Here is a 27791-nt window from a genome sequence, read left to right as displayed (position 1 = left end):
GCCAAGTCCTAGTAGTATTTCATTAATTTAGCGGTATAGGCCTATAGGGCAGTCTCATGCTTTAGAATGAGCTAATCTGGTTCCTATAAACTTTTACTAATCCAACCAAATGTTAGTTTAGAAGTGGGCCGGAGTAAGACATTACACCCTTTTCTTGAGTGTTTTTCTGTTAATATGGGACCGTTAGCGGTTACAAGACACAAGAAATGCATCAACAAAGAACATACCTCTGGTTGCAGTCTTGGCCTCTCTAGCTTTGTTCACAAGAAAAGTTAACCCCCATTAATCGAGCAGCTGCTCATTATGACCTATATTTGAATATCCCCCAACCTATATATACATTTATGATTGTGCCAAATTCCATGGGGTTATCGATCTTGTAGATCCAGCGATGAGGATTGGTTTGTTTTATGTAAATTTGGGAGAACTACCACGAAATTTGGTACCCGTGCAACCATCATGTATCTATTGCTCCTTCAAGTTCACCGTCTAAATTCTTTTCTTTATACTTATGGACCAAAATTAGAATGGGTACATAAAATATGCATTAAATGGTTGTTGCCCCAATGTACATCATTTGTAGTGAAAGTTAAAAGCACTGAATATTCTCTGTGAATAAGAGAAAAAACTACAAGATAAGAAACTATAAGCTTATACTAATCTCTATGACTAGATGGGAGGGTAACTAGTAAAGAAGATTGTTAACCCCGTGAGAATTGATATCCTCGCATTTTTTTTTTCAAAAACCAGTACAAAAGTTTCTAGTGATCAATGAGATAGAAATCCAGCATATATTTTAATGTTGGGAACCAACCTAGCAGTGTAAACCAAACTCTAGCTGTGATCATTCATTTGTTTTCTTAGACCCCCAACCTCTAATTTTCAATAATTTTAAGTACTGTCTCGTGCAATAACGACCTACAAGCCTAGCCATAAAAATGAAGAAGAAGAACGAAAACAACTTTTGAAAGGAAAGTAGCGGAACCACACGTACACGTGGGTATGGGACAAACAGACAAATAAAAGTTGATATAGGGCCAAAGCCAAACCTTTTTTTTTTTTTTTTTTTTTTTTTTTTTTTTTTTTTTTTTTATAATGGTTTCCAAATTAAGATCAGTATATTTTGATTGTACGTACTACTAGTGATGATCTGATCTAAATTGTTTTGTGCCCTAATTCATTATCTCTACCACGTGAAAACATCTCCCACCACCTTATTAAGACCTTCATTTATACTCTCTTTATGACTTGTACAGAAGGATTTAGCTAAGATTAGAAGATTCTTTACATGGTGTCACTTAACTACTGTATGGGTAGTTTGCTGCTAGCATTAGGGTCATTAGACCTGGACAACTGACTTGTGTTTCAGATAGCTACGTATATTCTTAGGTCATGTGAATTCCTACCGCCTCCCCTTGAACCCTGAACCTTGAATGGTCGTGAGCAAGTACGTACGATGCAAAACTCAAAGTTGAGATTATATCCATATGTTAGTTGTATCCACGATTAAAATTTCATCATCTATGAAAACCTCGCATCGTTTATTTTGAACATGCCAACGAAGTTCGTTGGAAAGTTTGGATAGGGGTTGTCTAGTATGGAGCACCCCAGATAGCAAAAGGGGATTTCATTCATCATTGTCTCACTTCATAAGTACAAAAAAAAGTATGTAATTTCGTCGACTTTCACATCATCATCATCATTTATTAGACAGAAACAAAAGAAATGACTTAGCATACCCAAAAAAAGAAACAAAAGAAATAATTAAGATCATGAATTACATCTTGAACGGTGATAAACCTGAGGTCGTGAATAATCTCAGGCCATCCGTGAGGCGTGAACAAATAATAGTGTCAGATTTTCTCAAAATGCCCAATATCTTTGGTACGTATATGGGGCCGTTGGGGCATCTCCATTTGTTGATCACTGAGTGATTGAACCTGAGATATCTGCACTCTATCCATTTGTTTTTGATTGCACAAGAATGAGTGGGTGCCAGTGCCAGCAACACTCATGTTAATTGATCTTAACTCTTAAGTCGTGCATTAGCCATTTGGATCGTACATCTATCCATCACAGTAAACTTGTTATCTTCATTAACTTCTTCACCACTATTCACAATTTAGAAATCATTTGCCGGATATATTTTCCTACCGAACCTCTACTGCCACCCTTTATTGCTATTTGTTTATTGATGGCAACGTTAACATTTTCCAACCTTTTGTTTCTCTATACAGTGTTCATTCAGGCCGATTTTCCAAACAAGGATGATTAGGATATTCATGTAGACGGTGCATCCAAGCAATAATCATTTTGTGTCTTGTTTAATAATCAATATGGGCGCAAGGTTTCTTATTCCAGCAGGATGGGAAGTTTAAATGAAAGCATCAAAATATGGTTTCAAATTAAATGGAAGTATCAACATATGGTATCAAATATGGTTATACCAAATACGTTCTGACTGGATCCAGTTGTATAAATAGACATATGTACATACGTACGGGTCGGCAGGTATTTATTTAATTTTGTACTCCTATATATCATTATGCAAGGACAAGGAAAGAACAGAAGATTCGGCTGTCAGTCAGACACAGTTCCATTCACACGAACCACTCGTGAATCTGAAAAGTCTGGCTCACACGTGAAACTGTTTATCAAGGAGAAAGAAATTGTTTTCAGATTCAATAATTCTCCAGTTTCAGATTATGTCTCACACTATATTCAGACAAACATCATCATCATAAGCATCGTTATCATCAGTCAGTCAGCTGTCAGCACTTCCACAAAATCTATCTATGTACACGTATCTTTTTCGAGTGAAAATATCGCTGTTTTTTTTTAGTATATTCACTCTTCTTTCTACACTCTTCTTACACTGGTGGTTGCACAGTATAAAACAGCCCTGCGATGAGTTTTTTTTTTGGGCACAAGGCAACTTAATCCAAGGATTAAATTCAGTGTTAACAAAATTTCAGACTCCAAAGTAGTAGTCGATATTGTTCACTTTTTGAGTAATCTTGACACTGCTGAATGAGCTAGCTAATAATAATATAAATAAGTAGAAATTAACACTGGGCCTTGTAACATGAAGTTAGATAAAAGGACGTCTTCGAAGCATGCCATATAGCCGAATATCTTTCCGAAAAGCAAATCTGCTACCCGATCTAAGATTCCTAAATCTCTCCAAAGATGATCTTAAATCAACTTCAGTCTTGCTTGTTTGCTAGCTAGCTTTGATCGCGTGGGCACTTTAAGAACAGGGAATGCGTCATAATGGCCATTGGATGGTGCTATAGAAAGAAAGAAATAAAGATGCTGCAGTGAGAGATAGAGTGAAGACAAGACTGCTTTTGTTAAAGAAGAGAACAATAAGTGTCCCTTGGAAAGAATGTAGTTGACGATCCCTAGAAGTTAGAAGAAGAGAATGTCATGATCAATGAGAAAGCAACAAACCAAAGTAACTAAGGATCCTTCTCTTTTTCTGTTGGCTAAAAACAGATTGATGAACTTAAACTATACTACACTACATGTATATAACGCCCCTGGCCAAACTAGGCTATTTCTCAACCGATTAGACAGTTTAAAATTTTAGTGAAGGAACACCGGCAGGGTTCTAGTCTTACAGCCTAGAGGAGGTAACAAAATTCAACATTAGGTTACAAGTACCAAGCAAAACTTACCCTTTCAATCATGAGTTTCTGGTTGTAAAGCATTAGGTAAGAAAAGTTTCACTCACAGAGGCCCATTCAGGGAGTGGCAAAAGAAGGCCCAGAAGACTATCATCTGCTAGTTCCTTTATTTTTATTTTTATTTATCCTCTCTCTACAAGGGAGGCATTTGGCATTGTTCTTGCTAATAAGTGGGGGCAATTGCCTCACCTTTTCCATGATTTAGAGTCTGGTAATCCCTATAGAATTTAATAACCCATACAACAATCATTAGTTGTTGGTCGTAAAGCATTTAGTTAGAAATATCTCATTCTCGGTAGCTCCCCAATCTTCTTCTTGTCACACTTCACACACAGTGTCAGTCACAATGGCCCATTAAGAGAGTGGCAAATTAAGGCCCAGACTGTTTTACGTTTTCACCTGCCTATGTTCACCCCCACAATGAACCCCAATATGTGCTTCAGGTCAAACTGCTTGAGTTATAATTGGAACACGGCAAGAGTGGTTATGAGGCAGAACACTATGAAAATATGAAAGATTGTTTGGGGACCATGGTCTTTTTGGGAGACCATGATTTTATTTTAGGTAAAGACATTAGAAGTAAATCTAGGTCATCCCTTATCTAGATATTTATATTAATATCTAAATTACCCTCCTGATTAATTTTGGGTGATGATTAGTTAGTGTTAATAATAGTTAATGTAATGATTAGTGAGATGATTAAGTTAAAGATAATTAGTGAGATTAAAAAATCAGATGGTTTTTTTTTTAAAGTACTAGAATTATTGAGAGAGTAAAGTTAGAGAAGATGAAGAAGGAAAACATGAAAAACGATGGATTTTACCAACCACAACCGGAGGAAGGGTATTTGGGTACCCAGGTATGCTTCAAACTTAGATAATGTTGGTTGAATTGCTCCAAACTTTCAAAAAAATGAATTTTTTTATGTAGATTTGGGCCAGTTCGGTTACCATATGTCAAGAACATGTAACCGAACACATCTGAAAGTGTAGTTCGGTTACGTTTTCCAAACACGCGGGTTACCGAACTCGCTCGTTAATGGAGGTTTTGGTCGTACAGTGTAATGTTCGGTTACCTAGGATAAAATGGTAGGTAACCGAACTTTGAACTTAACAATTTATTTGGGTACATCTTGTGTGTTCGGTTAGTCCGCAAACTTCAAAGCAACCAAGTTCCCAACCGAACTGCAGGTTAAAAGTAACCTAGTGTTAGAAGTTCGGTTGGTTCGCAAACTTCAACATATTTTGCGAATCAACCGAACTGGGCTTATATATGCATATATGCAATTAGGTAAACGTTCGGTTACTACGAAATTTATTTCTTGGCGAATTAGGTAGAGTTCGGTTACGAAGTTTTAAAGGTAGAGTTCGGTTACAAAGAAAACTTAACATTTTTGTGAACGAACCGAACTTGTGGACTTCTCATTATTTTCGTAAACTAAAGTTTGGTGATATCCTTATTTTGCGAAGGAACCGAACTTATGGACTTGTGTTGTTCTAATACAAGGAGTTCGGTTAAATGTATTGTTTTGCGAATCAACCGAACTCTAAGTTCGGTTAAGAAAAAATTAATTCGTGATAACCGAACTTTTCTCTGAAAAAAAAACCCTCCATTAAACCTCTCTGCAAATTCCATTTTCAACTCATTTTAATGATTACTTCTCATTTATTCAACCAAAAAAGAATGACAAGTTATGGGTTTGTGAGAATATATTTGTTAATGTTTTAAATTAAGCTATATATAGTGGTGGTGGTGGTAATCGGAGGTGGTGGTGGTAATCGGTGGTTGGTGGTGGTGATAATCAGAGTTGGTGGTGGTGGTAATCGGCGGCGGTGGTGGTAAACGGTGGTTGGTGGTGGTGATAATCGAAGGTGGTGGTGGTGGTAATCGGCGATGGTGGGAGGTGGTGGTGGGAGGAGGTGGTGGTTATATATATATTTATATTATAAAAATAAGTGGTGTGTGTATCCTTACAAATCCGACCATCGATTTCGTCATCCCACGATGGAGATTGATCGATTATATGTCCTATATAGACGTCCGTCCGATCCCTTTGCTTCCTAATAAAAATATGATTCTAAAGATTATTTAACGGCGTCGGATCCTTGGATTTCTTAATTTGACTGTAGCGTCGGATTTCCTAATTTGACTAAGTTTCCGTTAATATAGGCTAACACTAAGTAGATGTATTCATAGAACAGAAGAGCATCATTCTTTGACGGTTTCACCAACAGATGGTCTTCTATCTATAATTCTTCCCCTCCATTAACGACTTCTAATTCTTAACTTCGTCTCTCGATATCATAATAATACTGAGTTATTAATACTAAGTTATTATTATGGATGATTTAAAGGATGGGTAAGGTGAAATGAAAGAAAACAAAGCTGATGATTCAAAAAAAAAATTGGTCTAAAGAGGAAAGGAGAAGAAAGAAAACCTAATAGAGGTAGAGGAATGAATTGGGTAAGAGGTTTTATGTTTAATGCAACCAAATATCTCCTTACTAATACATCTTCACCGAAAACATATGGCTAAGGGTCTGTTTGGCTTATGTTTGGTGGATGACCCTTCATGAAGATTATTCATATACACCAGATATACTCTGGTCCATCGAACGTTCAATCATCCAATAAGCATAATGATTTGTACCATAACTTTCTCAAGAAAATTTAAGTTAGCCTCAACTAATCTAAAAGCTATTTTTAAAAAACAAATAAAATAAAAAACATGGTAAAGATTTATGTGCGAGATTTAAGTGTCACAACCCCGACCAACAAAACATTGGGGAATGTTTAAGGGCCACGGTCGGGGCTGTAAGCCCCTGCTAATTTGACCTGACCAACAAAATACTATAGTATTCTCAAGGGACCACGACCCTGGCTAATTTGACCCGATCAACAAAATACTATGGTATCCTCAAGGAGCCACGGCTAATTTGACACAACCACAAATACTAGGGACGCAAGTCCGAACTAACTTATAAGCTCGATGTTTGACCGTTATAATCTAATTAGTTTTGCGAATGACTGGTAGAATACGGACCAGCCGATCAAACAACAAAACGAAAACGAAAAAGGTTGAGCCCCGGCTAGGCCAGGGTGATACCTAGTGTATATATATATGTGGTTATTGGATTGGTTTTAAATTAAATTAGGTTAAGAGTAGGTTAGTCATTTCAATGCTTTAGAACACCCCTTATAACTATAGGGAAGATGGCCTAATAAAATCATGGTCCCCTCAAAAAAAATCATGGTACCTAAAAAGAAATCGTTCGAAAATATTGTCCGGCGAAAAAGCTCACCCTGGGAGGAAAGCAACAAAGACAAAAAAACAAAAAGAAAAACTTAACATATACACATACAAATGTGTGCAAACAGCTGACATTCAAAACTACCAAGAAAAATATGCTGGAAAAAGATTAAATGTTCATTCAAACTATAAAACAAAGATGAATAACAAAATTAACTTGAAAAAACGGAAGAAAGATCAATCTATAGACAATATAAGTACTAAACCACGGATTTTAATGAACGGCTATATGTAAGTAGCCGTGAATTTAAGTGCTAAGCTGCGGGTATTCTTAGCAGGATTCGGTGACCAATTAGGCTCAATCCATGTGCAGTTTACCATCGACTTTGTGTTATAGAAATCTTCAGAAGATTGTTCACTTCCAATATAGTGATACTTACCTGTATCCAGAGAATAGTATAAAATTCTTTCGCTTTCGCCATGTAATCTGGAGAAGTAAATCTTATTTGCCATGCTACTATCCGGAGCTATTACTGAAAAGCTTGAAGTGTGGCTGATGAACAAAGAATAGTTTCCAAGACTTTTCACTTTAACCCATTTCATCTTGCAAGGATCCAACTTGAAAACTTCAACCAACTTTCCGAAAGGGCGTTCAAAATTCACAAGTAACAGCTCTCCTTCGCATTCCACCAAGTAACTTGGATTAACACCATCAAACTGAGTTAATGTCTCTGGAAGCACTTCCCAATTAGATTTGTCAAAGTTTCTTTCATCTCTAGAATCCTCTAAGTTGAACACTCCCAGTGTTCCATTGTAGTCTAAGGCATAAAAATTTCCTTTGTAGAAGACTGGGTTGTTATAGCATGCCAAAAATTTACGTGAATTATCGGCATGAAATTTGTATGGCTTCCACACATCATTAACCTTCTCAATTATGAGTAGCATAACTTGTTTATCTATGAGTAGCTTCTTTTTTTCATCGTTGGGACTGTACCATTCAGCAATACCGAAAACTACACAGTCTTCACACAGTCGGAAGACGTAGGTAAGGAGGAGAATGAAATTCCACAAAAGATATAACGGGTGTTATACTCATGAGGCACATCAGGAAGTTGGATGATTTCTCTTGTGAAGGGATTGTAGAAGAATAAGGTTCTCTCGCCCTTCGACATCAATAGCCAGCCATTTTTTGAAAAACGGATTATAGCGCCTACTAACAACTCGGGGAGCTTCATGTGGTACTGCTCATTGCTGGTCATCGGGTCTATGTAATTGTATATGGTGTCATTATCTCTAGAGATAAGCAACCATGGAGATATGTTTTCGGTTTTTGTTATATCGTCTATGGTGTCAACTTTCTCACTGTAAATACCCTGAGATTTATTTTCTTTTTCTTCATTATCAGCAATACTTGTCATAGGCATCATCATCCAATTCGGTGAAACCCACGGTGTTGGAAGCTTCAAACATGGCAAAATAACAGTAGTACTGTTATCTTCTACTTCAAACTTATACAACGATAGATCTGCATGTCCATCAGTATAAAACAAGCAACCCCTAGGAAGACTCATTGCTGCCGCTGAGCATGACGCAGCTGTTTGCTCCCCTAGAAAGAGTACATGATCACCCAAACACTTCACCTCCACCCAAGCCATTTTAGAGAAATCCAACCTCAAGATACTCAAATCATTAACCTTATCAAATCTTTCTAAATTACAATGAAACTCAATTCTAAAGATTTCGTCATTAGATTGTACGAAACATACGTTAGATCTGCCAAACATTCCTCCTCCTCCCCTAAGAGTTAGAGGATAATGGGTGCCCTCGCATACTTTGAATGATCGAACCGATAGTGTCATATCATCGCTATCCTTTTTCTCCTTCTGTACAGTTTGGTTTTCAATTTCCAATAACTCAGAGAGCCAAGATAGCACATACAACTTGCCTTTAAACCAAAGTAGTTCTTTCATGAACCTTGAATCTTCAAACATTCCTGTCAAGTCCTTTTTGCTCCATTCTGTATCTCCGGGACGACAATATATAAGTAGATGACCATGGCCATCCTTTAACCCCTTGGCCCCAAAGATAAGAAACACCATGGAATTGCCACCGCCAGTGTTATTACTCGTAGTACTTGGTGGAGAAGATAAAACACAATCCATGATAGCGTATTTTTCGGGAATCAAATTGAGAAAAGTTGGTAACCGAATTATCTCCAATGATAAAGGATTCCAAAGAAACAAATCTCCAATATTCAAGTCTGGAACTGAGTGATCATCTTTGTCTTTACGCAGGATAAGCAACCATCCTTGATGAGACGGTTTTTGCCAGTATGCTTTTCGACTCAACTCCGGTATGAACTTTCTACAAGTTCTGTTATTGGGTTCACATGGATTGTAGAATGCTTGAAATTTGCAGCCATCTTTTCCATAAGGAAAAACAAGCCATGGTGCTACTCTTGGGGTCGGTGGACGACGACGTTCACTTCTCTTATCTATTTCTTCTATTACTTCTGTTGATACCGCAAACTGGTTTTCCTCCATGAATCCTAGAAAGAGAACTAGAAAATTGGTCTAAAGTTGTAGCTGAGAACTGGTAATAATGTTGGATGTTTTTGTCTATGATACTATCCCTTTTTATACAAGCTTCAATAATTCCTTAAAGAAAATCGGCTAAACTAGGAAACCAATTATTAATACTTAATAGGAAATCCTGATTAAAAGAAAAGAAAAAAAGTAGAAAAAAAAATCTGTGACGGAAAAATTCCATAAACAAGAAATTATTTATGGGAGCAATTCGAACAATAACCAAGTTCTTACAACAATTCCTTAAAGAAAATCGACTAAACTAGGAAACCAACTTAATAGGAAATCATGATTAAAAGAAAAGAAAAAAAAATAAAAAGAAAAAAACCTGTGTGACCGAAAAATTCGGACAATAACCAAATTCTTAATTAAGAATTTTTCTTTCACAAGCCGGCCCTGTAATTTCACAAGCCGGCCCTGCAATAAGGGGGTGAAGAAACCACGACCCTTCATTGGAGGGGAAACCAAGGGAAAATAAGGAATCTGGACTGAACATATGGAAAACCAGATGTTTTAGGGCATACACACCGGCCACCGGGGATTACGGATCTTACTTTTAATCTTGCTGAGAGTATCAGTTGTTTCCCATTGTTCACAAGGTCTCGACCGTCCTAATTCTTATACAAGCACATCGGCAAGTGAAGAACAATTGAATCGAATGTCATTGTAGTACAGTGGTAAAGTTTCTGGGTGATGATACCAGGGATCTGAGTTCGAAACTCGCCAGCACCAAATTCTTTACTGATAAAAAAAAATTGAATCGAATGGAGTTAAGAGATATTGAAATTAGATGTATGTCCCTATAACGAAGGCGCATAATGGGGGAGTCCCTGAGCTTCGGTCCATCTTTTCTCACCATTCAACAACTCCACATTTCAAGGAAGTAACGCTAAACTCACAAGTACCTCTTGGGCCACAATTTTCATATCTCTTTACCGATTAAATAGAAATTTTTTTTTTTTGAATAGAATGGAGTTAAGAGACATTGAAATTAGATGTATGTCCCTATAACATATCATATAATGGGGGAGCCCCTAAGCTTTGGTCAATCTTTACTCACCATTCAACAACCCTACATTTCAAGGAAGTCATGCAAGACTCACAAGTACCTCTTGGGACACAATTTTCATATTATATAGTGGTTCCAGTACAACAATCTGCGCAACAGTCTCCCTATTGTCATGCCAATTGAAAAAGCGGGGGTACAACAACCTCACCCAATATTTCGGTTAGCAATCTGTATGGACAAATTCCAATATACTTTCAAGAAAATCAACTAGACTCAATCTTAATAAAGTATATCAAAGAGTTCTAATATCTGTATTTCACAATGTAATCAGCAAATCGAACAGATAGAAATCCGTGAGCCTGATTATTATCTGAAATAACTTGAATGGTACCAAAGACCAATGTTCAAGTGTCAATCAATGTAAATAAACAACCAAAGGTCGGATATTCTAATTGATTGATCTTAACGCACAACTTGTGATATTTCAATTATATAACAAAATATAATGCAGAAAAGAAATAACACAGACACCAGAATCTTGTTAACGAGGAAACCACAAATGAGGAAAAACCTCGGGACCTAGTCCAGATTGAACACACTGTATTAAGCCGCTACAGACACTAGCCTACTACAAACTAATTTCAGTCTGGACTGTAGTTGAACCTCAATCAATCTCACACTGATCCAAGGTACAGTTGCGCTCCTTATGTCTCTGATCCAAGGAGGATACTACGCACTTGATTCCCTTAGCTGATCTCACCCGCAACTAAGAGTTGCTACGATCCAAAGTCGAAGACTTTAATAAACGAATATGTATCTCACAGAAAATTCTACGATAATAGATAAATCTGTCTCCCACAGAAATACCTACAAGTTTTGTTCCGTCTTTTGATAAATCAAGGTGAACAGGAACCAATTGATAATCCGGACTTATATTCCCGAACAATAGCTTAGTATTATCAATCACCTCACAATAATCTTAATCGACACGGCGAAAGAAGATATTGTGGAATCACAAACGATGAGACGAAGATGTTTGTGACTACTTTTATATCTTGCCTATCAGAGATATTAATCTCAATCCAATCGTTACGATTGTACTCAACACGATAGAATCAGCAAGATCAGATCACACAACTACAAGAAAGTAGTATCGGTCTGGCTTCACAATCCCAATGAAGTCTTCAAGTTGTTAACCCTACAGGGTCTCGGTAAGAAACCTAAGGTTAAAGGAGAATTGACTCTAGCTTATACACCTAGTATCAAACTTGAGGTGTGGGGATTAGGTTTCCCAGTTGCTAGAGTTCTCCCTTATATAGTCTTTCAAATCAGGGTTTGCAATCAATGTTAGCTTAGTAACAAAGTAATCAATATTCACCGTTAGATGAAAACCTGATTAGATTCAAGCTAATATCTTTCAACCGTTGGATAGAAAACTTAGCTTATTACACACAAATGAAATGCACGATGTTAGGTTTGTGTAACCGTACCCAAACATGTACATTTGTTGGTTCAACAACAGTTAACCAAATGGTTAGCCATATGAGCACTTTCATATCAACCATATTATTCTTCAACATAACTAGTTCAAATGACTCAAATGAACTAGTTAGAGAGTTGTTCAATTTTATAAATATTATAGAAGTATACAAGACACAATTAAAGCAAAAATGATTTGATTAAGTCGAATCGATTCATGAACTTTATAGCCATGGTTTGCAAATTGCATTCCTTAGTAAATATAAGTTCACAAATAATCGTTTTTAGATGTAACCAACTCAAGTACGCGGACTTAGTTCGCGGACTTAAGTTCCCGGAAGGAGTTCACAAACTTCATCAGATATTCTCGGGATGAGAACCTACGCCAGTTCGCGGACTGGGTTAACGGACTGAGTTCGCGGACTGATTTCACAGCTCTTGTTCCAGTTTTCCTAATCAACAAAGTACGCATACTTTGGTTCAAGGAATAAGGACTTATACATATATGTGTTGCCACACAATGCTTATATCCAACAATGGTTATATAATCTAAACTCTCATTTCAATCATTGAAACATTCTTAGAGGACGTTATTATATAGTCGTTATTCACAAACAATTTTTCGTCAAAGCAATTTTCAAAGTGACTAAAACATAACATGACTTTCGTCACTAGTTAAAGATGAACTTCGCCGAAGCAAAAGCTTACCATCATGTATTTTGAGAAATAGATAGGCGAGATAAACTCGGCTCGAAATAGCAAATGTGTATAATCAAATTCTATATAGCAAAACGACTTTTATCTCAAAATAGGAGATAGACTTTTGGGTGAAAGATAAGTTCAAGTCTCCACATACCTTTTAGTCGATGAAGTTCCACCAGTTCATTGAGTAGTTATTCGTCTTGTATGATGATGACCATGGAGTTCTTGAGCTCAACTACACTTTCCATCCTAGTCTGAGACTTAGCTATAGTAGACTAGAAATCAAGAATTATAGTTTTGATCACTAACATTGAAAAACATGCTTGAGATAGCAACGTATGCGAGTTCGACCGAGAAGTGCTCTAACAATCTCCCCCTTTGTCAATTTTAGTGACAAAACTATCAATACATATGGAATACAAAAATAAATGAATTAACTTTTATAGCTCCTATTCCACATGCCTAATCTTCAACATTACTCGAAATCTTCGTCAGTTCCAAGTACTCTAATGATCCCAAAGGTTGTAAGTTCATCATCATCGTTGTTGAAAATACGTATCTATAACAATGAGAAAACAAGTATTCTCAATCATTGTTATACAGTGTCATAGTATCATTATACAGCATCAAAGTTCAATTGTATCACAACTTCGACAACAATACTATGGTGATATGTACCACTCCCCCTTAGTCAATACTCCATCTCACATGGAAACCACTCCCCCTTAGTCAATACTCCATCTCATATGGAAACCACTCCCCCTTACATAACGATCCGAAAACCATATGTATTTGTAGTGTGAACTACATATTAATTCTCCCCCTTTTTGTCAATAAAATTGGCAAAGGTACGAAACGGGATCCTATTGAAATTTCCAAAAGAGACATTTCATGACCAAAAGAAAGCACATATCAACTTATTTAGATGCAATCATATAGCCGAAGCTAAATGCTTTCATCAAGAAGTTTATAAAGATACAAGATAACCCCTATAATATTCCACAGCCGCACTCCCCACAAAGATTTGGAAATTAATCACAAGTTCAATTAAGTATCCTCCCCCATAATATGTCACTCCCGAAAGAACAACAAGAGCGACCTTAATTTCAAAAGAAAAGAAGGATTTCTTTGGACACAACGCACTAAAAAGAACCTGACAGAAAATCAACCTACGGGAACAAATGCAGAATTGAAGTAAACACTCACTGGAGTTCCAAACTCAATTTCCCAAAAGATCGAGATAATCACACGGGCAAGAGTCATGGAAACAACTAATGAACCAAAACAACACCAATAGACTAACGTAAGTGTTGAAATGTAGCAGTGTCTAATGGTTTGGTGAGAACAACAAACTGTTGTTCGCAAGGCACAAATTCCATATTTATGATACCATTTTCATAGATATCTCGAATAAATTAAATTGTACCTTATATCAATGTGTTTTGTTCTTGAGTGCTCAACGGGATTATCAGTGATTCGAATCGCGCTAGAGTTATCACAAAAGATTTTCATTATTCCAGTATCAATTCCATAATCATCCAGCATTTGTTTCATCCATAGAAGTTGAGTGCAACATGACCCAACAGCAATATACTCTGCTTCGCATGTAGACTGGGATTGTGATTTATGTTTCTTGCTATGCCAAGCCACAAGATTCAGTCCTATATAGTAGAATCCCCCTGAAGTACTTTTTCTGTCTTCTACACATCATGCCCAATCAGCATCTGAATAAGCAGAAAGGTGAGTGTTAGTATCAAAAGTGTAGGATAGACCATAGCCGACAGTGTGATTGACATATCGTATGATCCTTTTTGCAGCTGCAAGGTGAGATTCCTTTGGATTACCCTGAAATCTAGCACAACAACCAACACTAAAAGAAATATCAGGTCTAGTGGATGTAAGATATAAAAGGCTACCAATAATAGATCGACGTAATTTTTGATCCACTTTTACTCCTTTCTCATCTCTGTACAGTTTACCAGTAGTGGGCATATGTGTCAGTTTTGGAGTTGACTTATCCAGACCGAACCTTGAGACAAGATCCTTTGCATTTTTTCTTGGGATAGGTAAATTCTATCCTTATGTTTTTGAACTTGTAATCCTAAGAGAACTTCAATTCACCAACATTGCTCATTTCAAATTCTTTAGCAAGTGAAACTTGGAAATCCTTTGCAAGCTTCTCAGAAGTTGAACCATAGATGATATCATCTACATAGACTTGAGCAATGATAACATCTTTCCTACTCCATTTGGTAAACAAAGATTTATCAGCTCCGCCTCTTGAAAAACCTTTCCTAATAAGAGAAGTGGTAAGTTTTTAAAAGCAGGCTCTAGATGCTTGTTTTAACCCATATAATGCATTTTTGAGCTTAAGAACATGATCTGGGAAATCAAGGTTTTCAAAGCCTTTAGGTTGAGCGACATAGACTTTCTCTTTTAAAATTCCGTTTAGGAATGCGGATTTTATATCCATTTGGAACAGCTGAACCTTTGACAATGGGTATAAGACAATGTTTTGCGAAGAGTTGTCTATAAATAGGCTTTTAACAACACTTCCTCTAAAAAAACATTGTTGAATCCAACAACAGTTGTAGAGGGTATCGTAGACAGTAATTGTCCAGCCCCGCTGCACTATAACAAAGATATTCTTTATAAGTGAAGTTGAGAGACAAAATTATCATACTTAAACCTAAATGTATTTTTCTCCGCCTCTCCCCCACCTTTCTTCTTCTCTGTAATAGAGATTCATCAAATTTCTTTACAAAACAGTAGTTAGTTCATGAAATTTCTCATCAGTAAAACCCTAGAGTCAAGATCCCTTTTATTTCTCATTAACAAAGTTCAAAATAAATTATAACACACAAATCAGAAAAACCAAAGTTAGAAATCTAAGAGGAAACCATAGATTTTTATGGCAAACTGAAGTAAGTTCTCAGTTGTAGAACTTTAATGTTGTTTCTCAATATTTTCCATAAATTTTCTTGATTAGATATCAAAATCATACTTCTAGGGTTCGTCGAAATGGAGAAATTTTTTGTATTTGGTTTTGGTTTTAGGTTACCTGTCATGAAAAATCCCTAGATAGAGTGGTTCTTACTCTGGACAGGTACGATTTCTTACTCTCTGGTTATACAATTTTGGTTAATTTCTAGCTATTAGTTTTTGTGTGGCTCGAATTATGTTTATGTAGTGTTTAAACTAATATAAGTTCTTTTTTTCTCTGATTAACAATAGGGTTCACATAAGAATCAACCCTACTGATTTGTTTTGAAGAGATCTGAGGTATGGGTTTTCAACTTTTCTTCTCCCTTTCACGGAAAAGGCCTTAGCTTCAGCTGCGGTACCAAAGGATGCATCAACACCAGCTGGAGAGTGGTGGATTTCTTTGGAACCCTCTCGAATGGGCGCTGGAGTGCATGAAGGACCTTTTACTTGTTAATGTGAGGGGAAATCTCCAGATAATTGTGTAGGCAACTACCCATATATTCCTTGTTTTGTTCTGTTATCTTTTCAAACACCATTCTTTCTATTAAGGTGGTTAAAAACATATTTACAGACCGCCAAAGAATATTCTGAGCAATTGGGTGTTGAGGCATGTTTTTGAGCAATTCAAGTCTTATGAGGGTTTATATTTTTTCTTGGGATCGTATTTGAGCACCAGGTAGTTTCTATTTTTCGAGAATTGTTCTTTCATTTTATTAATGAAATGTAGACTTTTGCTAATGATTGTTTTGATTCTGGAACAGTGAGGATCCTGACATTCACTTTAAGTATATCGAGGTTGTAGCTAAAACTGGACAAATCAAAGATGTTGAACGCGTGACTAGAGAATCAAACTTCTATGACGCGGAGAAAACAAAGAATTTTCTTATGGAGGCCAAGCATCCTGATGCAAGATCCCTGATCAATGTATGTGATTGTGTTGGTTTTGTTCCAGATGTCACCCACTACCTCTACACGAACAACATGCTCCTATATTTCGAAGGTTATATTCACAAGGTAAAATTTCTTGACATTCTTTATTTATTGATCCCACCTTTCTTGTATGTAAACTTATCACAGAATTTTGTTTTTGTGTTTTTGCTTTTGTTATCATTATCAAGTTAACATTACTTTTACCGAATGGAGTAAGCATTCTGGTTCTTATGTCTCTCCCTTCACAGGTGAATCCAGGAAACACTCCATTAGTTATGGGTCAGCTACTTGATGATGAACCCAATTCTTGGAGCATCTTGCGAGTGAAGGAAGCCAAGATGCACATGTCTGCAATAATTTGGGTAAACTAATCATAGACAGCAATAACAATCCTGAGCATTTTTTCACGTCCAACCCATATTATGATCCACGAGTGGTGGGTAAATACTCCACAAGTCATTTTTCTTCTATGTTGTTCTGTTGAAATCTAAACATTTCTAAGGATATCCCTTTTTGATATTTTTTTTCTCTTTACGGAGTGGGATAGGGTTGTGTCTAACTAATTTTTGACTTTGCATTCCTGGTTGTAGTTAGTGTATGTATATCAATAGATGTCATGGACTTCAGGTGCTGTTTGTGTTGGTCATTTATGAGAAATTTCTGAACCCGCAACTTCTAAAGTGATTTAGGATTCTCTGCAATTTCTCTTTAACTGCTACAGGTATCAAATACTCTCTTCAACAATTCAAAGTTGGAAGCACTACCGGAAACCCAGCCCACGTAGGAATGCAACTCTGCAATGCAGAATTTAACTCCTTCCCAGTTGGTTAACATTCCTAGTTCTGCTTTAACCACTGGTAACTCAACCGGGATTGAAGATCTAGTGGCACCTCGGTTCAAAGAAAACAATATTTACATCAGTGCTCCACAGGTTTGTATACCATAATCTGCAACTTAATTCATATATCTAATATAATGATAAGTTGCAATACATGCCCAAAAACAGAATTGTGAAACCATAAATTAAACATTGTGTGTATTATTCATACATGTATGGGTAGTTTGATTCTGTATGTGTTATGTGCAACATAGAAGCTAAAAGAGATACTGCATTGTGGCATAAGGATGAGTTTATGTGTCTTTAAAGAGAATTTGCTCCTTGCACGTGTGGGCCGTAGGGTTTACCTTGAATTTTGGTTTGCTGTCTAAGGGGCCAAGTCTGGTGTTTTACCACCAGTGAGTCAGTGAGGCAATGTATTCTTCACATCCTGACATTTTGTCTTGCTGTTTGCTTGTGCTTGAAAATCCCAGCAAGATGGGATATTTCTTATTATGCATTAGGAGATGTGGTCAATGGTGATTTTGGCCTTTTAGTCGAGACAGATTCATCCGGTGATATGTCAATAATTGAGTAGTGCTTGTAGTCTTGTTTGTATGATTAACCTGCTACCTAGACTGAAGTTATTAGTTTCTTTGGTGACTAACCACAGTTTTTTGGTGGTTTTGTTAACGATAGGTAACAAAGAATGCGAGGAAGAAATAAAAACAAGCTGGCTCTGTTTGTGTTCCCTCCATTATGGTATACTGAAATGCAACTGGTGGTTTCGGTATGTTATTTGGTGTTCACTTCATTGCAGTTTACTGAAATGCAACCGGTGATTGTGGTCATGGTATAGAAGTTTCGGAAGAAGGATACTAAAGGGGTTATCAAGCATCTTTCACAGGGGAACCACCAGCAGTAAGAACGCTCGAGGTCGGGGTTATCAAGCATCTTTCACAGGGGAACCACCAGCAGTAAGAACGCTCGAGGTCGACATCTGCCTTTTTTGCTACAAGATTAGTAAGCAAACCAAAATATAGTCTCTGTAAGGTTGTAACATCATCATTTATATATATTAATATGAAAAGCTAGACTTCCATTCAATGTAAAGAAGTGAACTACATTTTCAGGTAATTATATGAAATTTTAATTTCTTATTGTGTAGTATTGGCTATTTTACTTTTTTTAATATATCAAAATATTTCAACAACGGCTGAACAGAGCTGTGAATTACATACTTTGACAATACAACTAAACTATTGTCATTGGGGTCATATGAAAATGGCTTATTTCTGTTGTCATTAGGTCATTTCACAATAGTTTATTTATGTTGTCATAAGGTTGATATGACAACGTCGCTTGCAATGGAAATAAACTAATGTCGGAACGGCGAAACTTTTAACAACCCCCCATATGACAACGACTTGGAAAACGTTGTCATACAACCCCCCATATGACAACGACCTAAAAAACGTTGTCATTCCCATTCAACAACGGATTCTCAGTGTTGTTATTGGTCGTTTTCTTGTTGTGCACAGAACAAACATGGGCCAACACCTTTAAGTTCGTCTGAGAAGTTCTGAGTCATCAGTTTTCACAAAATTTGAACATTGTTTATCATCTGATTTACGACCGATCTTCAGAGAGGAATAACTTGAGTTATTTAGATCCATCAAAGGAATTTTGATAGATTTCAAATCCTTAAGTCTTGCAATTTATGAAACAAGATCAGAGTTGATCCGAATTTGTTCATCCAACATTTTCTGGAGAATAACTAGTTTATTAGAATTTCTTCTACGATTGGTTTTTAAACCTGGTGAAGCGTTTCTAGAGACTTTACTGTCCATAGAGTCAGATCGTTACAGACACAGACTTGTAAGGTCTTGAACGTGTTTTCCTGATCTGATACCAATTGAAAAAGAGGGGGTACAACAACCTCACCCAATATTTTGATTAACAATCTGTATGAACAAACTCTAACATATTTTCAAGAGAATCAACTAGACTCAATCTTAATATAGTATATCAAAGAGTTCTAATATCTCTATTTCACAATGTAATCAGCTAATTGAACAAATAGAAATCCATGAGACTGATTATTATGTGAAATAACTTGAACGGTACCAAAGACCAATGTTCAAGTGTCAATCAATGTAAATCATTTGGTTGTTGATTTACATTGGTCGATCTTAACGCACAACCTGTGATATTTCGATTATGTAACAAAATATAATGTGGAAAAGAAATAACACAGACACCAGAATTTTGTTAACGAGGAAACCACAAATGCAGAATAACCCCGGGACCTAGTCCACATTGAACACACATTGTATTAATCTGTTACAGACACTAGCCTACTTCAAACTAACTTAGGTCTAGACTGTAGTTGAACCCCAATCAATCTCACACTGATCCAAGGTACAGTTACGCTCTTTACGTCTCTGATCCCAGCAGGATACTACGCACTTGATTCCCTTAGCTGACCTAACCTACAACTAAGAGTTGCTACGACGCAAAGTCGAAGACTTTAATAAACAAATTTGTATCTCACAGAAAAGTCTACGATAATAGATAAATCTGTCTCCCACAAAAATACCTACAAGTTTTGTTCCGTATTTTGATAAATCAAGGTGAACAGGAACCAATTGATAACCCAGATTTATATTCCCGAAGAATAGCTTAGTATTATCAATCACCTCACAATAATCTTAATCGACACGGTGAAAGAAGATATTGTGGAATCACAAACGATAAGACGAAGATGTTTGTGGCTACTTTTATATCTTGCCTATCGGAGATATTAATCTCAAGACAATCGTTATGATTATACTCAACACAATAGAATCAGCAAGATCAGATCACGCAACTACAAGAAAGTAGTATCAGTCTGGCTTCACAATCCCAATGAAGTCTTCAAGTCGTTAACCTACAGGGTCTCGATAAGAAAACTAAGGTTAAAGGAGAATCAACTCTAGCTTATACAACTAGTATCACACATGAGGTGTGGGGATTCGGTTTCCCAGTTGCTAGAGTTCTCCCTTATATAATCTTTCAAATCATGGTTTGCAATCAATGTTAGCTTAGTAACAAAGCATTCAATATTCACCGTTAGATGAAAACCTGATTAGATTCAAGCTAATATCTTTCAACCATTGGATTGAAAGCTTAGCTTGTTACACACAAATGAAATGCACGATTTTAGGTTTGTGCAACCGTAACCAAACATGTACATTTGTTGGTTCAACAATAGTTAACCAAATGGTTAGCCATATGAGCACTTTCATATCAACCATATTCTTCTTCACCATAACTACTAGTTCAAATGACTTAAATGAACTAGTTAGAGAGTTGTTCAATTTTATAAATCTTATAGAAGTATACAAGACAAAATTTTAGCAAAAACAATTCGATTCACTCGAATCGATTCATGAACTTTATAGCCACGATTTGCAAGTTGCATTCCTTAGTTAATATAAATATAAGTTCACAAATAATCGTTTTTAGATATAACCAACTCAAGTATGCGGACTTAGTTCGCGGACTTAAGTTCCCGGAAGGAGTTCACAAACTCCAGCAGATATTCTCGGGATGAGAACCTCTGCCAGTTCGCGGACTGGGTTCGTGGACTGAGTTCACAACTCTTGTTCAGGTTTTCCTGATCAACAAAGTACGCATACCTTGGTTCATGGAATAAGGACTTATACATATATGTGTTGCCACACAATGCTTATATCCAACAATGGTTATATAATCTAAATACTCATTTCAATCATTGAAACATTCTTAGAGGACGTTATTATATGGTCGTTATTCACAAACTATTTTTCGTCAAAGCAATTTTCAAAGTGATTGAAACATAACATGACTTTCGTCACTAGGAAAAGATGAACTTGGCCGAAGAAAAAGATTACCAACACGTATTTCGAGAAATAGATAGGCGAGAGAAACTCGGCCGAAATGGCAAATGTGTATAATCAAAGTCTATATAGCAAAACGACTTTTGTCTCAAAATAGGAGATAAAGTAGATAGACTTTTGAGTGATAGATAAGTTCAAGTCTCCACATACCTTTTAGTCGATGAAGTTCCACCAGTTCCTTGAGTAGTTCTTCCTCTTGTATGATGATTCACATTGAGTTCTTGAGATCAACTAAACTTTCTATCATAGTCCAAGACTTAGATATAGTAGACTAGAAATCAAGACTTATAGTTTTGATCACTAACATTGATAAACATGCTTGAGATAGCTACGCATGCGAGTTCGACCGAGCAGTGGTTGGTGGGCCCGGGAAAGCGTGTAAAATTGAAGCGAAATGAAACGGGCCTACCGTAATACCGCAAGTGCACGGTCGTCGGTTGTAGCTCGTGCAAGTACGGGTCGATCCACAGATACTGGGGGTGTTTGGAGTTTCTAGCTATTTGGGCTCTAAATTGCTATTGGGCTTCTAATTGTGCTTTGGGCTTAGTGGGTTTTTGCAACAATGAAATGGTTTTGGGCTCAGTGGGCTTTTGGATTGACTGTGAACTTATGGGCTTTTGGTCTTTTGAATTGCACTGGGCCTTGGGCTAACAGTGACTGTGAATTGGGCTCAATGTCTTTTGATGTGAACTGGGCTTGGTAACAGTGAACTGGGCCTTAGCTTTTCCCTTGGGCTTTGATTAAGTCCACAGTGGACTGGACCTTTGATTTTTGGAGTGAACTGAGCCTTGGGCTCAGTTGGCTGGGCCTTTAGATTAGCTAGGCTCTTGGCCTTTTACCCTAACAGTGGACTAAAGAAGAAGAGAAGTGACAAAGAGTGAAAAAGAGATGGTGCAACAAAGAGTGACAGACAAGAGTAACAGTGGAAACAAGTGAACAAGTGGAAACAAGTAAGAAAAAGAATGAACTAACAAAGTAATAGTGAACAACAAGTGATAAGAAAGGAACAAAACAACAAACAACAATGGAGATAAACAGTGAAGCAAAGACAATAAAATGACAGTGTAATAAACCAAGGCCTAAGCCAAGGGCAATGGCAGGGGAGCAAAACTACATATACAAAACAGAGAAACAACACAACTAGGTTAGGAATCCACCTTGTGACCTAGCCAGATAGTGTAGTTCTAGGTTGAATCCCTAATGGAACTAAGTGACAGTTAAGGCCAACTTAAGATCCTAAGCATACAAAAAGGGAATAGCAAGATAATCAGCTTGCTCAACTGATATGCTCCTAGTATTGACTGTCTTTTGACAGTACAATCAATCACAAGCACTAGTGAGCACTGATTTCTCCCATTGCTCAATCAATTCAGTGCACTAAGGGTTCTAACCTAACATTCCACTACCTAACAGTCCACTAAAGCTTCATCTGAGCCTAGCTAATGAGAACATGAGAGAACAGATGGAACAACACATGATTAACAGGAACAACACAAAAATTGGAGAGACTGGCTAATCCAGTTCTCCCAAAACATCACATTAACAACAACATCAACAGGACATTAAAACAGGGAAAGGAATTAAACACATGAACATTACACAAAACCGAACATTACACAAAACCGAACATATACATAACATCAAAGTTCTGGACACTGGCTATTCCAGCATAAGCCTTTACATCACAACCACAGTCATATTTATACCCAATTACAAGTTAGGGTTCTTCCCAAAAAATCCCTAAAATCAAACAGAAATTAGGTAAATTATTTCTACCTAATTTGACAGTACAAATCAGACCCATATCTTCTATAATGCTCCTCCATGCTTCTCCCTAACAGTAATTAGAGTTTACTCGAAAATCCCCAAATTAACTGAAATTAGGGTTTGGGTTTTTTCTTACCTTGATGTGACAAATCTCCTCAATTAGCATCGACCCATGTCTTCTCTGCTTCTCCTGGTGCCTTTCCCATACCTTGATTTCTTCTCTAGGTCACCTACTTCATCAACCTCTCACGCTTAGGGTTTCAGGGAAGAAACGTGAGAGATTGAGGGAATAAGGGGCTAGATAGTTAGGGGGTGATGATGGGTTGGTAGTTTAGGGATGATGTGAGACAAGTAGAGGTGGTGGCGTGGCAGTGGAGTGGGTAGTGGTGATGATGGAGAATGTGGTTCTGTTGCAGAGAGGGGGGGGGGAAGAGAAGAAGTCGATGGAGAAGAAGGAGGGGGCGTTTGGTTAGGGTATAGGTATAGGATACTAGTGTGTTGAGCAGGTGTAGAGGATTTTGATGTTTCGCGAAGCTGGACCGTAGGATTATAGGATGATGGAATGATCCAACGGCGCGGTGGAAATGGATGAGGGGAGACCGTTGGATGACGAGATACATCAAAACTGACGGCGAAGATCGAGGTTATGTGTTGTAGTGTTAAGCGGAAGTATTGAGATTTGATGCGCAGGCAAAGAAGCGACCGTAGGATCTAAATGTGATCTAATCTGAAGGCTTGGAATTTAGGTACTATGGTGTTTTGCAGGGACTTCAGATTTTGATGAACGATGAAGAAGCGACCATTGAATGACGAGATGGATCCGATCTAACGGCTGAGAATGGAGGCGGGTATGGATATAGAAAATGGGTTTGGGTAAGGGTTTTGGGCCTTGGGTATGCCAAGCCCATATCTTCTTTAAGAACAATTCTTCCTTCTTGAGCCCATTCCTAGCTTTTTGGACGTGCGCTCCATTCTTTGCGGCTTCCTTGCGTAATTTCTTCCGGCTTTTCACTACTTTTCTGCTCCGCAAATCATCCAGACTTTATTTGGTACCTAAAAATGCAAAATTAATTAAGAAAATTATTTATTCTTGAAAAAAATGAAAATACAGAATATGGGATAAAATGTAGAATTAATGCACAAAAGATGAGTTAAATGCCAAAAAAAATATATAAAAATATGCACTTTTTAGCACTCATCAAATACCCCAAACCTGAATTTTACTTGTCCTTAAGTAAAACAAAACTAAGGAAATCCTACCTATACCACTGTCGCTGGTCTCTCGAATGCATTTAGCGTATGCACTAAGCCTTTTAAACCACTAAGTGTCCCTAGTGGACGAGTGAAGTCTCGTGAAGGTTTGCTTAGAACGTACCTACAAAGTTCTAGGTCAAAATATAAGCTCATATTCCATCAAATGTGACATGTGCAAGACAGTTTAAGCTCACAGCAAAATGGAGATGTCAATCTAGCTATCAAAGGCACAATCCTAGCACTGATAACAAAAAAAGACATGTGATAAGAGTGTAAAGTGTATCTACACATGTGTAAAGAAAGATCTGAAGTTATGACTACTAATCACCAAGAGATAGTTTCTCAGGCTAAGAACCAAGGTCGAAATCTAGCTAGCTGTCCTGACTTTACGAGAATTGTGAATGAGTTGGAGGTATTTCACAATTACTCGCGTTGTACATCAATGGCATACACCCTCCTTGCTTATTACAATAAAACACAAAAGATGACTCTTATTTACATTGACTACTCTCTTTTATTTTTGGAACAAGAGAGAATGGAATTGATAAATACTTGATTTTTTTTTATTTATTTATTTATTTTTTATTTATTATTTATTTATTTTTTTTTTTGAAGTTTTCTGATTTTTTTCTGAATATATACATCGTTTTTTTTTTTTTTTTTTTTTTTTTTTTTTTTTTTTTTTGATAAGGAAACACTTTTGATACATATACAAAAGGAAACAAAAAATTACATGACACTTTGCAAGAGGTAGCCCTTTTTGATGCACCCAGTTAAATTCGATGGTTGTCTTTCTTAATGTAACCTCCACCTTCTATCCCAACCAACCAAAGAACAAGCTAGTCAAGTTTCGTTCAGTATTCTAAAGTGATTGGCAATCGTGACTTCCTATCAAACACCTTGAAGATCGAGGCTATACATGTATTGGTAGATCGTGCGCGTGCAAATTTCTTATCACTATGTGAATTGTGCTAGAATCAGGGTGCCTAAATATCTAGACTAAGACTCCTAATAATTACATATTTGCACAAGAGTCAACATTTCAAGGTAAATGAGCTCCATTTTTATGTTTTTTCAATTTTTATTTTTATTTTGATTTTTTTTTTTTTTTTTTTTTTTTTCAAAAAGAAGGAGTTCTTGTTTTCAATTATGGCATATTATCAAAGTATCTACTTTTCACCCCCAAACCTAAACTAAACATTGTCCTCAATGTTTCAAAATATGAACAAAATTATAATACAACATATGAAGAGGATCATGTTGAGTAGAGAAAAAGGAAAGAGAATACCCGATTTCGGCGAAAGCAATATTAGAACTCCGTTATTCAAGGCAAGAATCCAACATATGTCAGCCGAGATCATATTGGATTAGCAAAATATATACAAAAGGAACAAAAGGTTTTTAAAATTTTATCTACTGGATTATATACAAAAAATTCACCATACACTAACAATCTAAAGAGTTGAGGATCAACCCAAAAGACAAAGTGTAGAGGTTTCAACAGCTTCACACAAATATAAGGAAAGAAACGCAAGTGAAACTGTGAAACAAAATGAGCTACCCCCAAACCTGGATTTTCAACGGATAAAATTTTGGAAACAAAATCTCGCAGTTTTGGGGGTTCATCATGCACAAGGTCTAACTCAAAGAGAACTGTGCTAGGGACGGGCAAACACTAATTCCAACTGTGGTTCCTCAAATGTATTATACTTAGAGCAAAATAGTCCAAGAGGACTTGGGAAGCACACAGTTCCAAACCTAGATTAGGCATTCTCAGAAAATTGGTTTGACAATATGGTACAAACCAAATCTAGGTTGGGTGGAAGGCCATCAGATTGTGACTTATGTAGGAATAGGCACATCATTATAATCAATCAAATCTCCTAATCTTCTACACATGTCACATCATGCTCACAATCATCAAACAAATTGGCAAGATCACAATCAGAGTCATCAACATCATCAACAGATTATTCTCATGCATCGGCAAATCAGGAGAAATATCACAATGTGACCTAGGTAGAGAATCAGACACATCAAATATATTTTCATGCATATTAGTGTCTACAGAAGATTCAACTATTCCTATGTCATGCTCATCTTCACAGAATAATTGTACGAATCCCATGTCAATATCAAAATCATATGAATTACAATGAGTATTAGAAAGAACAACATCATGAAGGTCGAGGGCGAGAAGCCATATGTTTTGAACCAACAGGTTCCACAATATTTTCATGTTCTTCTAACATATCATCATAATCATCATCATGGTAGCATGCATATTGGTCCTCATTAACAGTGGTGGTGTCATTAGTCGATTCATGTTCCTCTAAATTAGGTTCATATTCAACATCATTTACATGAATGGGACTAGACACTTCATTAGGGACAACATACATTTCCTCATGAATTTCCTCCTTTTGTAGGTGAAGCAAAATCTGATCTAAATATGCATGAATTCGTGATGTAGATCTATCATAGTCTTGCTTACGAGTCTTAAAGCTTCTGTGGTGGAGTCTAAATTCATGGGAGTACAAATTCTTCATGTTCAAATTGTGGTGAATGGTACATGTGTGCATGGTCATTAGGGTTTACAAAATATTGATCGCAACCCTCAAAGGATTGATTATGGTCCCAATGACTACCATTCTCACAATTTATGGGCATTTCATACCTTGGATTTTCTCTAGATTGCCTAAAATTATGCAAAATATGACAATTCTCAACAGGGTGGTCTAAACTACCACATGCGGGACATGCATAGATTTCAGGTTGCCTAAGAAAATTAGATGTGACAGATTCCTCATGTGATTGCATTTCTAAAGCTGTGATTCGAGCTTCTATTGATCCATAAGTGATGATTGTGTGAGTGAGGCTCTAGCAGAATGTTCATTTTCACGTTGCGATGAATGATGCATGTATGAATAGTCATTAGGGTTCATGTATTGCGGCTCGGGACTTTGAAAATGTCCATAATAATTCCTATGACTATTGACATCATGGTCCGTGGAAGGTTCATAACGTGAAGTTTGTCCATATGCAAGTTCTCTAAGGGATTTGTTGTACTCCCCAACTGTAGAAAAAGATCTATTCATGATTGGCTCAAAAGCTAAGTAAAGAATGTACAAAGCTCAGAATTTGGTTTTTAAAGGGTTTGGATTTTTGGGAAAAATTTGGTTTTGGTGGGAGACATTTTTTGGTTTTTTAAAATTTGGGAGCAAGTTTGGTTTTAATGGGATAAAGAAGAAAAAATTTGGTTGTTAAAATGGGAGCAAGTAAAATTTGGTTTTTGAATGGGAGAAAAGTTTTGGTTTTTGAAATTAGGAGCAAAATTTTGGTTTTTTTTTTTTTTTTTTTTTTTTAAAGAAAATAAAATTTGGTTTTTGAATGGGAGCAAGCCC

General features: G+C 36.7%; 2 protein-coding genes across 5 annotated transcripts; one reads left to right on the top strand and one right to left on the bottom strand.

The window, feature by feature from the left end:
- Window positions 1-7224: 7224 nt before the first annotated feature.
- LOC113352666 (F-box/kelch-repeat protein At1g57790-like) lies at window positions 7225-7884 on the bottom strand. The gene has a single exon (XM_026596463.1). The coding sequence runs from the start codon at window positions 7882-7884 to the stop codon at window positions 7225-7227; it is 660 nt and encodes a 219-aa protein (XP_026452248.1).
- A 7533-nt stretch (window positions 7885-15417) lies between these two features.
- On the top strand, window positions 15418-18598 carry LOC113354443 (clathrin heavy chain 1-like). Of its 4 annotated transcripts, none has more exons than XM_026597773.1 (8): window positions 15418-15820; window positions 15949-16180; window positions 16271-16375; window positions 16461-16713; window positions 16878-16991; window positions 17351-17560; window positions 18146-18208; window positions 18306-18598. In XM_026597773.1, exons 2-6 carry the CDS (start codon window positions 16065-16067, stop codon window positions 17411-17413), a joined length of 651 nt encoding a protein of 216 aa, XP_026453558.1. In that variant the 5' UTR covers window positions 15418-15820; window positions 15949-16064; the 3' UTR covers window positions 17414-17560; window positions 18146-18208; window positions 18306-18598. The 4 variants fall into 4 exon arrangements, 3 of the variants coding, with proteins under 3 accessions (XP_026453558.1, XP_026453557.1, XP_026453556.1); XM_026597772.1 differs by having other exon boundaries at window positions 18146-18382; window positions 18439-18598; XR_003361881.1 differs by having other exon boundaries at window positions 16878-17065; window positions 18146-18598.
- The last annotated feature ends 9193 nt before the right edge of the window (window positions 18599-27791 follow it).

This window comes from Papaver somniferum, chromosome 2 (genome assembly GCF_003573695.1).
Source record: "Papaver somniferum cultivar HN1 chromosome 2, ASM357369v1, whole genome shotgun sequence".
In the NCBI taxonomy this organism is placed as follows: Eukaryota; Viridiplantae; Streptophyta; class Magnoliopsida; order Ranunculales; family Papaveraceae; genus Papaver; species Papaver somniferum.
The sequence above is the reverse complement of the archived record's forward strand: the minus strand, read 5'-3'. Positions and strand labels throughout refer to the sequence as shown.

Coding starts and splice junctions, on each gene's coding strand:
- LOC113352666 (XM_026596463.1), bottom strand. CDS start 7,884: ATGCTACTCATAATTGAGAAGGTTAATGATGTGTGGAAGCCATACAAA.
- LOC113354443 (XM_026597773.1), top strand. CDS start 16,065: ATGCATCAACACCAGCTGGAGAGTGGTGGATTTCTTTGGAACCCTCTC. Junction 16,376..16,460: donor GGATCGTATTTGAGCACCAG/GTAGTTTCTATT, acceptor ATTCTGGAACAG/TGAGGATCCTGACATTCACT. Junction 16,992..17,350: donor ACATGTCTGCAATAATTTGG/GTAAACTAATCA, acceptor TAACTGCTACAG/GTATCAAATACTCTCTTCAA.